The sequence below is a fragment of the Myotis yumanensis genome, unplaced genomic scaffold (genome assembly GCF_028538775.1).
Source record: "Myotis yumanensis isolate MYYU_CA2020_CCGP unplaced genomic scaffold, mMyoYum1.0.hap1 SCAF_15, whole genome shotgun sequence".
NCBI lineage: Eukaryota > Metazoa > Chordata > Mammalia > Chiroptera > Vespertilionidae > Myotis > Myotis yumanensis.
In genome coordinates, this window is record NW_027223766.1 from 27,184,699 (window position 1) to 27,197,640 (window position 12,942).

General features: G+C 42.1%; 1 protein-coding gene across 8 annotated transcripts in view; it reads right to left on the reverse strand.

Moving 5' to 3' along the window:
• The window catches only part of TBC1D31 (TBC1 domain family member 31), a 44,116-nt gene extending 31,531 nt beyond the window's left edge, over positions 1–12,585 (reverse strand). For 3 of the 8 annotated variants that reach the window (XM_070392003.1, XM_070392004.1, XM_070392002.1), the window contains exons 1-3: positions 12,369–12,580; positions 8,437–8,583; positions 4,465–4,580 (exon numbers count right to left, since the gene is read on the reverse strand). In XM_070392003.1, coding sequence (XP_070248104.1) covers positions 4,465–4,580; positions 8,437–8,583; positions 12,369–12,445 — 340 coding nt within the window. In that variant the 5' untranslated portion in view covers positions 12,446–12,580. Of the gene's footprint in view, positions 1–4,464; positions 4,581–8,436; positions 8,584–12,368 lie in introns of those variants that run through there. The other 5 variants (XM_070392007.1, XM_070392005.1, XM_070392001.1 and 2 more) reach the window with 4 other exon arrangements.
• Between the last annotated feature and the right edge of the window lie 357 nt (positions 12,586–12,942).

Sequence of the window (12,942 nt, forward strand, 5' to 3'; positions counted from 1 at the left end):
AAGACGTAAGTCTGAGGGGGGAAGGGGGGACAATGGGGACAAAAAAGGGGACATTTGTAATACTTTCAACAATAAAGATTTTTAAAAAAATGTAAACCTGGGAAACATTAAGGCACAAAGTATGTCAAAACTAAAGACAGCGGAACAGATAAACCCTTAGGGAGAGAGTAGTGGTTTCTGAGCTCCAGTCTAAAAAGTCTGGCATTAATGGTCAATTTTTCACTAATCTTCAGTGAAATGAGAAAAATAAGAATAATGACTTTTTCAGAAAGCTAAATTTAAAGTACTACTTTTTAATCTAGTATTATATCCTTCTAAGTTTCTTTTTGTTAAAAAAAAACCTTTTGTTTTATGAAGTTATGATTTTTTTCTAATGTCAATTAGCAAAACTAAAAGTTGACAACCTATGTGGGTTCTTCTACTTTTTGTTTTTAATTGGGTCAAAAATCCAAAGTCTAGGAGCCGCTACTAGTATAAGAAGCCAGGAGAGAGACTACTATAGAAGCTGTCAGAAAGGCAGGAGAAAAACCAAGGGACAGTATGAAAACTAAGACTCTTAAAGTCATCCAAAGTGTTGAATGCCACTGAGAAGGAGAATGAGAGTTTAAAGGGGATTTAAACATTAAGAAGTTACTCATGACCTTGGAGATAGAAGTCTCAGTAGCATGGAGTTGGGGGAGCAAGAATCAGAATCTATTGATGGACGCTTCAAAGATGCAGGACTTGGTAGTGAAGACAGAGGGAGGTAGTTGGAGAGGTGAAGACAATATTTAACCAAGGGGCCTCATGGGGGAGGGAGGGTATCAATAAGACAGCAGAAACTATAAAAAGATGGAACTAAGACAGAAGAACAGAGTGGAATATAAGGAAAGCAATCGCACAGAAGCATAAAGACTTAGTTTTTCAGAATTTCTGTGCCAGCAGTGTTGGTAATGCCAAAAATTGGGAACAGTTTAAAGTCCATCAATAGGTAATAGGTTAAATAATTCTGGTTGTGCAAATATCAACAGAGTAGATAGAATATTTGGTAATGATGTCAAATATACGTATGAATTTTTGAGGTAAGAAAATGATTGCAAACAATATAGATAGATGATCATGTTTGTTAGAATGTAGAAAAGGTATATGCATGAAAACAGACTTGGGAAGATAGGTCACATTACAAAATCCCTGTCTCTGGGCATCACTGAAGACCGCTGCTTTTTCTCTAGCACAGTGGTTCTCAACCTTCTGGCCCTTTAAATACAGTTCCTCATGTTGTGACCCAACCATAAAATTATTTTCGTTGCTACTTCATAACTGTAATGTTGCTACTGTTATGAATCGTAATGTCAATATCTGATATGCAGGATGGTCTTAGGCGACCCCGGTGAAAGGGTCATTGGACCGCCAAAGGGGTCGCGACCCACAGGTTGAGAATCGCTGCTCTGGCACATGTAGCAGTGATGAAGAACAGGGACCCTGCAGCTAGACTACCAGATTGGGAATCCTGGCTCTTCCACTTAGAAACTGTGGCGCCTGGGCCAAGTTACTTCTGTGCCTCATTTCCTCATTTGCAAAATGGGGATAAGAAGTATCCATTTTCGTGGGTTATTATGATGATTAAAATTAATTAACATGGGAGGAGGAGCCAAGATGGCGGCGTAGGTAAACACCGGAGACCGCTGCCGCAAACAACCATTTCAAAAATACAACTAAAAGACTGAACGGACATCACCCAGAACCACAGGAAGGCTGGCTGAAGAGAGACTCTACAACTAGAAGGAAAGAGAACAGCAAATCGAGGCTCAGAGGCGGCGCAGTGTGGAAAATACAAAGGTACCGAGGTGCGCGCGCAAAGCAGGCTGGTGGCTGAGGGCGCGGTTGTCGTTTTCTGTCGGGAGTGAGTCTCAGACTCTGGGCTCCAGATCCGGGCGAGTCTCTAGGGACCCAGACTCAAACGGGAGAAGCGGGATTATCCGGCATCAGTTGGAACCTGAGGGCAGCTTTCTCTCCGAGGTTTGCAGCGGCTGCCGGGGTTCTGAGAAGCAGAGCCTCTGGGAACGGGACTGAGCGTGGCCATAACTGCTCCCTCTGCCCGCCCTGTTGATCCCGCCCCGCCCAAAGCCTGCGCACAGCCATTTGCCGATCGCCTCAGGCAAAGGCTGGATTAGCACCTCCCCAGAAGGCAGACGTTTTCCATACAGCTGATTCCTATAGCCAGTCAGCCTGGGGGTCAAATCCCTCTAGAGTTAACTACAACAATTAAGGCTTGGCTAGAACAAGACTGCGCACAGAGACCACAAGGGGGTGCACCAAGAAAGCATAAAAGATGCGGAGACAAAAAAACATGACAGAAATGGAGGATATGGAGCTAAGAATCGCAATTTTGAGGGCTTGCCATAAATTTGTGCAGAGCCTCACGAAAACTAATGAGACCCTCGATGCTACGATAAAGAAATTAGAAAGTAAGCATACACGGACTGAAATAAAGAATATTATACCCAATAGCAGACCAGAGGAGTACAATAATCAAACCAAAGATTCGACAAAAAACACCCAATTGGAAAAGCAAAATGAAAAAAGAATCCGAAAGTGTGAAGATAGTGTAAGGAGCCTCTGGGACAGCTTTAAGCGGTCTAATATCAGAATTATTGGAGTGCCAGAAGATGAGAGACAGCAAGATATTGAAAACCTATTTCAAGAAATAATGGCAGAAAACTTCCCCCACCTGGAGAAAGAAATGGACTTACAGGTCCAAGAAGCGCAGAGAACCCCAAACAAAAGGAATCCAAAGAGGACCACACCAAGACACATCATCATTAAAATGCCAAGAGCAAAAGACAAAGAGAAAATCTTAAAAGCAGCAAGAGAAAGAGGCTCAATTACCTACAAGGGAATACCCATACGACTGTCAGCTGATTTCTCAACAGAAACTTTGCAGGCCAGAAGGGAATGGCAAGAAATATTCAAAGTGCTGAATACCAAGAACCTACAACCAAGATTACTTTATCCAGCAAAGCTATCATTCAGAATTGAAGGTCAGATAAAGAGCTTCACAGATAAGGAAAAGCTAAAGGAGTTCATCACCGCCAAATCAGTATTATATGAAATGCTGAAAGGTATCCTTTAAGAAGAGGAAGAAGAAGAAAAAGGTAAAGATACAAACTATGAACAACAAACATGCATCTATCAACAAATGAATCTAAGAATCAAGTGAATAAATAACCTGATGTACAGAATGAACTGGTGATTATAATAGAATCAGGGACATAGAAAGGGAATAGACTGACTATTCTTGGGGGAAAAAGGGGTGTGGGAGATGCGGGAAGTGACTGGACAAAAATCATGCACCTATGGATGAACACAGTGGGTGGGGAGTGAGGGTGGAGGGTGGGGTGGGAGCTGGAAGGAGGGGAGTTATGGGGGGAAAAAAGAGGAACAAATGTAATAATCTGAACAATAAAGATTTAATTTAAAAAAAAAAAAATTAATTAACATGTATCAAGTCATAGAACAAAGAGTAAACACTGAGTGTCAGCTAGCACTATTATTACTATTATTATTATTATAGTTTATATATTGTTTTAAACCTAACACATCAATTACTTTAATAACAAGAAAAAATACAGTTGAGATACCTTTTTTTCTTAGAAAGAATAAGAGGTTCAGTTTATAGAACTCTACACTCTATAAAAAATGTTGTATAAAATACATAGGTTATATTTAAAAAGTATTCTTCTGTCCTGTGTATCTGGAATTTGGCCGTCAAAGGGAGGTAAGTCTTTATCCAGGCTCTGGGGAGACACCCTCTAAACCCCTGGGACTTCCCCAGCCATAGGAATGTCTTTGTTATTCAGACAGCAGCTGACAGTTTATGCTAAGGGGAGAACCTCAAGTGGAGGTCGGCCATACCAGAAAGACCAACCATGTGAGTGATTGGAAGGTTGGGGCTTTGGGCCACATATCAGCCTGACCTCCATGGAGAGGATGAAAGGATGAAAACCGAGTTCATCCCGGAGGGCAATAACCCAATCAATCATGCCTACACAATGAAGCCTCAATATAAACTCTGGACATCAAAATGGGTGATTTTCTTGGTTTGTCAATACTCAGTGGGGATGGCCACACACAGAAGCTGAGAGCGTAATGTGTCCCGGAGGACAATGGAACCTTCTCAGATTCCACCCTATGTTTCTTTCATTGGCTGGGTCTAATTTCTATCCTTTTGCTACATTAAAACTATAATCCTAAGCATAGTGCTTTCCTGAGTTCTGTGAATCATCCTAGTGAATTATCAAGCCAGAGGGTACTTGTGGGAAACCCTGAGTATACAGCTAGCTGATCTGATTGGAGGATGGCCCTGGAGCCCCTGAACTTGTGGCTAGTGAGGGATGGCTTTTGGGGACTGCTCCCACAGACCCCTTGCAGGACTCTAGCCTATATTTTACCCTGCTTCAAAAGACAAATAGGAGGACTTCTTACCTGTATCGAAACATTTAATAGAATAATCAGCTAACGCCACAAGGAATTCAGACTTCCTATGAAGATTAAAGGCCAGAGCTGTGCAAGCTTGTGCTGTTCGCTGAACAAGATTAAACCTATTAAGAGATGACTGCATTAGTATCAGCAATTCTTCTAATAACCATCAATTTTATGTTGGAGGAGTCCTTAGAGACAAAGAAAATGAAACCCAGGCCAAAAATAGATTAAGAAGAGAGTTAAATGCCATGGAAAGGAGTCTGGCTTTTACTTACAGAGTGGGAAGCCAGCAGAATCATGATCAGGCATGTCTTTTAGAAAGATGATTCTGGCAGCAATGGCACATGGACCGAGGGACAAGGAAGAAGTGCTCACTGAGAAAGCCGCTACAGAGAATCTCAACCAGAGTTATGAGTATAAAGTGAAAGAACAAGCAAAAGACGTGTCAGAAGTCAAGTGGAGAGAGGCTCAGTGACCCCCTAACATGGTGACGAGGGAGAAAGCAGGAATTCTTCACGTGTACATGAAGATGAGAAGGTATCTCATAAGGTTATCGTGATGATTAACTATACAATGACTAAATGAAATAATACGTTAAGTGCTTAGCAGAGTAGTTGGCACAAAGCCAGAGTTTAATCTACAAAAAAATACATTTTTCAACCTTGGGCAAAAGATGAACAAGTTTGGGGACAGGAAAAAATAAGCTGGATTTTAAACATGTGGAAATTAAACCACTGGATTGATTAGGCCCTTGCAAAAACATTTAGAGCTGCTTTGTCCAAAAGAAATATAATGCAGGTCACATGTATAATTTAAATTTTTCTAGGTGCCACATTAAAAAAGTAAAAAGAAACAGTCAAATTAATCTTAATGTATTTTTACTTAATTCAATATGTTGAAATATTTCAACAATTAATTAAAAATTAATGAGATATTTTACATTCTTTTTTTTTCATCCTAAGTCTTAAAAACCCAGTGCATATTTTACACTAACAACACATCTTAATTTGGACTAGCCACCTTTCAGGGGCTCAAGAGCTCCATGCGGCCAGTGGCTGCATGGCAGCGGTCTGGAAGCTACCCAGTGGTGGCAGAAGCAGATCTGAGTTACCCGTATTCACATGGCAGCTGAGTGAAGCCGGAGGCTTGGGGGTGGTGAGATTATCAAAGAGGAACCTGGAATATGGAAGGAAGCAGGGCAAAGCCAGATCCCAAAGTAGCACGACAATAAAGGGAAGAAGAGTCAGCAAAACACGGAAAAAAATAAAGAGGTAGGAAAATCAGGAAAATGTTGTGCCCTGAAGCATAAGAAAAAACATTTCAGGGAGGAGGGAAGACAAGAGCATTTAATAAAAGAAAAATTGTAGAAACCACTGGATTAGGCAATTAGGAAGGTTGTGAGGAAGCCCAGCGTAGTGGATTTTAGAATCAGGCCAGATCTCAGCTCTGCCACTTACTCCTCTGCTCTGCTGTAAATATTTACAGAGAGAACAGGGACGTGGACAAAATAAAAGAGAGGACCTCATGACCCGGGGGTGGCTATAGAAGACAGAGATTAGCCCTGGAAGAAATCAGGATCACCTACTTTTATGAATAAAGTGGCAAAGAGGTACAGATGGCTGAACTTTCAGATATATTTGAGGCTGCCGTTGGGGAGGAGGAAGGGGAGCTTGAAGGCAGCAGTCAAAATAAGAGTAGGGTCCAACACAAGGAAATTGATAAAGGTTTGAAAGCCTCAGAGGCTGCTCTACGCTGTTTGGCTCAGTGGATAGAGTGTCGGCCTGTGGACTGAAGGGTCCCTGGTATGATACCGGTCAAGGGTACGTGCCTCAATACCCTGTGACCTGCCATGGAGGAGGCAACCAATCAATGTGTCAGACACATTGATGTTTCTCTCTCTCTCTCTGTCTCTCCCCCTACCTTCCACTCTCTCTAAAAATCAATGGAAAAATATCCTCCATTGAGGATTAGCAACAACAACAACAAAAACAAACACCCAGAAGAGGATGGGAGAAGTAAATAACAAGAGAAGCAAATGAAATATTCATTATTCTGTAATGCAGCCAGACAACAATTATTTTTATTTCATTTAGCAGTGGGAGCAAAGGAGAGACAGTTGTATTGATTTAAGACCGGGAACTGGCAGGGTAGGTTAGGCAAGAGTAAAGGGTGGGAGAACTGTAACCATTGCATTTTTAGTAATGAGGAGAAACATGAATAACAGACTTCTATCTAGTAAACCACAGATAAATAAATCACATACGACCTCTTCTTTTCTTGAACTTTTTGAAAATAAGTTACTGAGATCATGTTCCCTACAAACAAGGAAATTCTCCTGTGTGATCACAATACAACCATCAAAACCAGAAAACTACGTTTATATGTTACCACCATCTAATCCTCAGACCCCATTCAATTTGCCAGTTGTCCCCGTAATGTCCTCCACAACAAAAGGACCAGTTCAGATTCATGCTCTTACATGTCATGAGTCTAGCCTCCCTCTGTCCGGAATAGCTCTTCAGTCTTTCCACAACTGTCATGGCCTTGACCCCTGTGAAGATTACAGGCCAGTCTTGTAATACAATGCCCTTCAATTACCTTGGCCTGGTGATCCAACAGATTAGATTCCGGTTACATGGCCTTGGAACGGAATATCGCAGAGGTGACACTGTATGCTCTTTACTGTACCTTATCAGGTAGCACACAAGTTTTGATTTGTCCCACTATTCATTTAACTGTAATCATTTGATCAGGTGGTGTTCGGCAGGCTTCTTCACTGTAAAATTACCCCTTTTCCTCTGAAATTAATAAATATTTTGTGGGAAGTACTTTCTGGCTATGCAAATATCTGCTCTCATTAAACTGCTGAGTGCAGCACAAATGCCTGGATTTCTATTTTATTCAATGAGTTATGATCCATTACTATCATTATTTATTTTAATACTCAAATTGTCTACAATATGGCCCGAGGGAACTCCTTCAAGCTGACATTTACTAGTATGTCCTTGTGAAACATTCCCATTATTTTCGAAAAATTCCTTCTTTCTAGCTACAAAAAGTTCCAGGATCATCTTGTACTTTGCCCGCCTCCATCCTGAAAGTGGTCATTTCTGCAAGGATCCCCAAATCCTTTCAGCAGATGTGGTGTTTAGAAAAGAAGAACTGAGCATGTTCTTTGTAAGCCGGGAAGGCTGTTGTTGCTCCCAGGTCCTATGAACGGACAAAGCTAGGAAGTATATGTATATATCATTCATTCATTTGCTCATACACACACCTCTATTTATTTCTATATCTCTATATATTCAAAACCAGAGTTCGCATAGACATATCAAATTGCAATCCAGTACCACAGACTCATTCTAATTTCCTTCCTTTCCAAGAATTAGAAACCTGGCCCCCATTATCCTCAATGTACGTACCCATTTGATCAACGCCCCTATCTTTCTCATGATTGCCCCGCCCCCCCATGCAGACACCTTCTAACTCTGGCTGGGCAGTGCAGGTCTCCCTCCCACCTGCCCCCTCTGCACGAATGCCTCCCTTGATGAGTCTCACTTAATTGCAAAGGGAGAGAAGAAGAGGAAGAAGAGGAGGATCAATTCTTTAAGATCCCTAGATCTAGCATTCTGACAACAATGTACAAAGAAATTGTGTTCTTTCTAAATTGCTGAATGAAGTACCAGACATTTACTGACAAATTGGCAATAACAAATCTTTAAATTTAAGGAAAAACAAACTACTAGAGATACTGTTAAAACCAGAACTTTATTTAATTCTCTCCAACATACTAGTATAACCGTATTATCTTTCTATCCTTCCCCACTTTCTTCCATCAGCATTAAGAGAGTGTTTTTCAAGGCACCTGAAACACACTAAGAACTTAATAAATCTTCCTGGATGAATAAGTAATAGCAGGTACCAAAAGTCAGTGAATTAATAACATTAAATAAGGCAAATATCAAAAGTATCACTCACCTGTTTCCAGGCAAGTCAAAACCATAGATATTTCCTTGATGATCCCCAGCAATTAAGCAATCACCGGAGCTATCAAAAGCCACATTCAAAAATCGCAGAACTTTGGGAAGGTAATCAGAAGTGGTATGAATGATGTTCACTATAATTCTGCAAAAAATACCAAACACACACACATTAAATTCTATGTCAGTCAGGCATTACTTGTTATTATGAAAAATATGGCTTTTATGGCATAATTCACTAATTTTGAAGTTGTTTGCCTACCCATTCTCCCCTCTCCTACTATTGCTGCTGTTTCTCCTCTATTAGAAGCAATCCTACAATGATTTCTGAAAACAGTTCAGAAAGTTACTCATCAAAGTAGCTGTTGTTCATTTAGTCATCAAACACCTGACAAGTCACTATGTGTCATGCACTGAATAAGCCAGGAACTAAGAGTAATCGATAGACATGGGTACTGCCCTCATGGAACTTCCAGGTTAGTGGTAAAGACACATTTAAAAAATAGATGCACATAGGAACAGATTTATAAATTGTGACAGACAGACAACAACAGGATAAAGGAGAATGTATTTTGGATTTAAATTGTTACAGTAAGCAACAGACATGATAAAAACAATAAGTTTTATATAAATCACAAGCTACCATATAGAAGGAAAATTTCAATCCAATATTCCAAGTTTAAGATATCCTAATGAGATTTTGTTTTTGTGACATAGTGTTCCAAAGTGAAAGTGTCCTTGAGTTTTATTTTCAGCTATATTTGTCTAAAGTTACTTTTTTTTTTGAGAGAGCAAAAGCATATATCTACTAAAAAGTAAGCTATTTAAAACTTACAGCACAAAATAACTCCTTAAAATATGAGTGTATATTCAGGTCATGAACAAGAATAGTCCCATTCTTTATTGCAATAATAGTTTTCATATCATGAAAATTTGACTCTGGGGACATTTTTGAATTTTAATATTAGAGACATCTATTTTCCTCAGTATCACTTCATTAAAAAATACTAAATTGAATTAAGTGCATTAAACATGTTCTTCAGTTTATCTAAAAAGGGCTTTTCAGACTCATTGGGTGAAACAGCAAAATTCTTTTAATGCTCACTTTTATCGAGTCCCTGAGAAAGAGTCGGTCTGTGCTTGACCAAGCTTTAGTCAGGCTCCTGACCTTCTAGCAGGCCCCATCTGTGCACTTCCTTATAAAATCTAATTTTAGCAAGAACGCTGCTCAGGCAGGTTAATCAGAATCCCCTATCCTCAACATCCCATCATCCTTGATATGTGATCTTGTTCCTTCCTCATCTTCAGTCTTCCAGGGGACGTCTTACCCTGGCCTGTCTTCAGCCAGAATCCTGTTAGGTCGGTTTAGCCAGAACTCCCTTCCCCAGATGCTTTCTCCTAATAATTTTCCATCCACTGTTTGACCCCCACCCTGTTCCTTGGTTGTAAATTCCGACTTGCCCAGCTGTATTCAGAATCCAAACCAGTTCTGTACTGAGGTCTCTTTTCCACTATTGCAATAATCCTGAATAAAATCTGTTTTTACCATCTTAACTATTGCCCAACTCTGGTTTTTCTCTGATATTCTCAGAGGGAGAGGGGAGAAATAAACGTATCGAAATGACAAATAATCACATTAAAATGTTCCCAGGAAATTAAACTCAGACAGAGCAAATGACTTTTGCCTCCAGTCTTTTTTCTATAACATTTATTACGTGTTTGGATTATAAAATTACACAATCATTGTTCAAAATATGGAAAACACAGAAAAACACTAATACATACATAAAAATATTACAACCTTACCAGCTAAATATAGTCACAATTAATAGCAGCATTCTCCCTTTCTAATTTTTCATATAAATCACCCTTACTAATATTTATTTTAGCAAAACTGTCTCAATTGCTCACAGGTTGCCTGATAGAGTTCCTAAGTCCTTAAACAAAATAAAAACATTAAATATGTTCTCAACACAAGGATGCAGGAGACACTATTTTAAAGTCTTCATAACACCCTATGACAACCCTGTCTGGTAGGTATGATTATCTTCTCTTACAGCCGTAGGGATTAATTTGCCCAAGGTCACAGAGCTAGTAAATGGGTATTTATTTCAACTGAAGTCCATCTGACCCCACAGGCAGTGCTCCCTGCTCTCTCAACACCATAATGAAGGATTTTAACAAAGAAAAAGAAAGCTGTTTTAGTGGAAGAAGCAAATAAGGACATTTATTTGCACACAAACTTGTTTCTTTCATTTTTGGAATCTTGCACATATATCTCGATGTTTTATAACGGCAAAAAAGAGAATTATTGTGGGTTGGCAATAACGTTTAGAATATTTACAAAATGTCAGAAGTAGGGGTGGTATTTACAAAGAAAATTCCTACTACAGAATCCCAATGCTGGACAAAACATTTTATTCAATGGAGTTGGAGGGGCAGCAGCACTGTTAGGGGACTGATAGGAACCAGAAACCAAACCAACTGCTGGTACGACGACTAGCGCTGTGCTGCTCAGGGCATGCAGAGTTGGCACTTAAAAGTCTGTTGATTTGTAGAGGAGCAACCCAAGGATCAACAGAAAAATGACAAGAACAAGAAGCACACTGAAACACAAACTCAAGTGATGAAACAAAGTCCGGGAAATCCTAGGGAATTAGAAGCAAGAAGATCAACCCGTGTGGCAACTGGAACCGACATGGCATCACTTTGGGGCAAAGGCTACCATTACAATCACACAGGAGAGGCTGAGCCTTAAACAGGACAGATATTTGAGAACAGAATGCAAAGCGGGGCTGGGAGGGGAGGGATAAATGGGCAGAGCACAGAGGATGTTCAGGGCAGTGAGAATATTCTGTATGGTATTCTGATGGTGGATACATGTCATTATACACTTGTCCAAACCCATAGAATGTACAACATCCAGAGTGAATCTTAATGTAAACTGTGGACTCTGGGTGATAATGATGTGTCAGTGTAGGTTTACCCATTGCAACAACTGTACCACTCTGGTGGGGGATGAGGATATTGGGAAGGCTATGCATGTGTGGGGGCAGGCGGTATGTGGGAAATCTGTACCTTCCTCTCAATTTTGCTGTGAACCTAAACTGGAGGAGGAGGAGGAGGAAGAGGAAGAGGAGGAGGAGGAGGAGAGGGAGGGGGAGGGGGAAGGGAGAGGGGAGGGGGAGGGGGACAACAACAACAAGAAGAACAAGAAGAAGAAGAAGAAGAAGTCTATTAAGAAAAGAGGACCAGAAGCAGAAGCGCTGGCCTTACTGGAAGGCTGACCTGCATTGTGGAGCCACCACCCCTACACAAGCTAAAATGTAAACTCCAGAGTAGCGGGCGTTTGTTTGTTCTATTACAGTCTCAGCGCTTGGAAGCTTGGCACATCGTAGGTGCTCACTAAAGAGCTGATGAATGAATGCTTGCCTGAATGCAGGCAGGGACTGAAGGATGGACCAACTGCGGCATTTGGAAGGGGTGGAAATGCACCGTTCTCCTTCGCCCGCATCTGGAGTTCTTGTCCAGCTGCAGTAGCTAACCGAGTCTTACTGAGCATCTACCAGGAACACCATAGGATGCTATGGTAATTTAGGCAGGCCGAGTCCTGGCATCACCAGCAGCGCAAATGCTCCCGCGTGTTTCCGAGGACCACCTGTCTCCGGCCCCAGGCTAATCCTGGTCACACCTTGGCCCCCGGACTGGAAAGGGGTGTCCGAAACTCAGGCTATCGGCACCTCCTGAAGTCACCCAAGCCGGGCATCCCGGGCCGATCAGAGCCAGAACCCGAACCTCCCCCAGGCCCCCTGCACCCCTTGCAGCGATCCTCTCTAACAGCCCCTCCAACGCCTCTCCAAAGCGAGGACCCGCCCCTCGCCGGCCCCCACCCCTTGCACAGCCGGTGCCCCCCCCCGCCTCGGTGTTTACCCGTCCCGAGCGGCCGGGGATGGCTTGCGGTGCCATATCTTGCCGCTCTCCTTGTTGCCCAGGTCTGTGCTCTGCATGTCGGAGCCCACCCGCGGCTGCCAGCCGGCAGGTGACAACCGTCCGGTGCTCTCCCGGCAGGCCCCGCGCTCTAGGCCCGGGAAGTTTGAGCGCCAGCCCCCGACGGCCAGGATCTCCCTCTGCCAGGGCCAACCACGCGCAGGACGCCGGCCTTGTACGTGCAGCCAATCGGAAGGCGGTTTCCTTCCCAACTCTGCCCCGCAAGCCTTCCCGCTTAGGACGATGGAATAAGCCAACGACCTTTTAGACTCCGCCCCTTTCGAGGTCCGTCCCCCGGCAACCAAGGCCTTCTGGGAATCGTAGTTTTCTGCAGGTGTGACATAGGTGAGAGGAATAGGCATGGGAATGCTGCATTCTGGGGTCCTCACGGAATTTTAGGCTCCAACGGAGGCAATAAAAGTGATTTCCTCCTGTGGTTCCTACATTCTGTTCTATATTGCATTTAGGGACTAAGGGGTTGTAGAGACAACTAAAAGAGAACCAAGGACTCAAATAC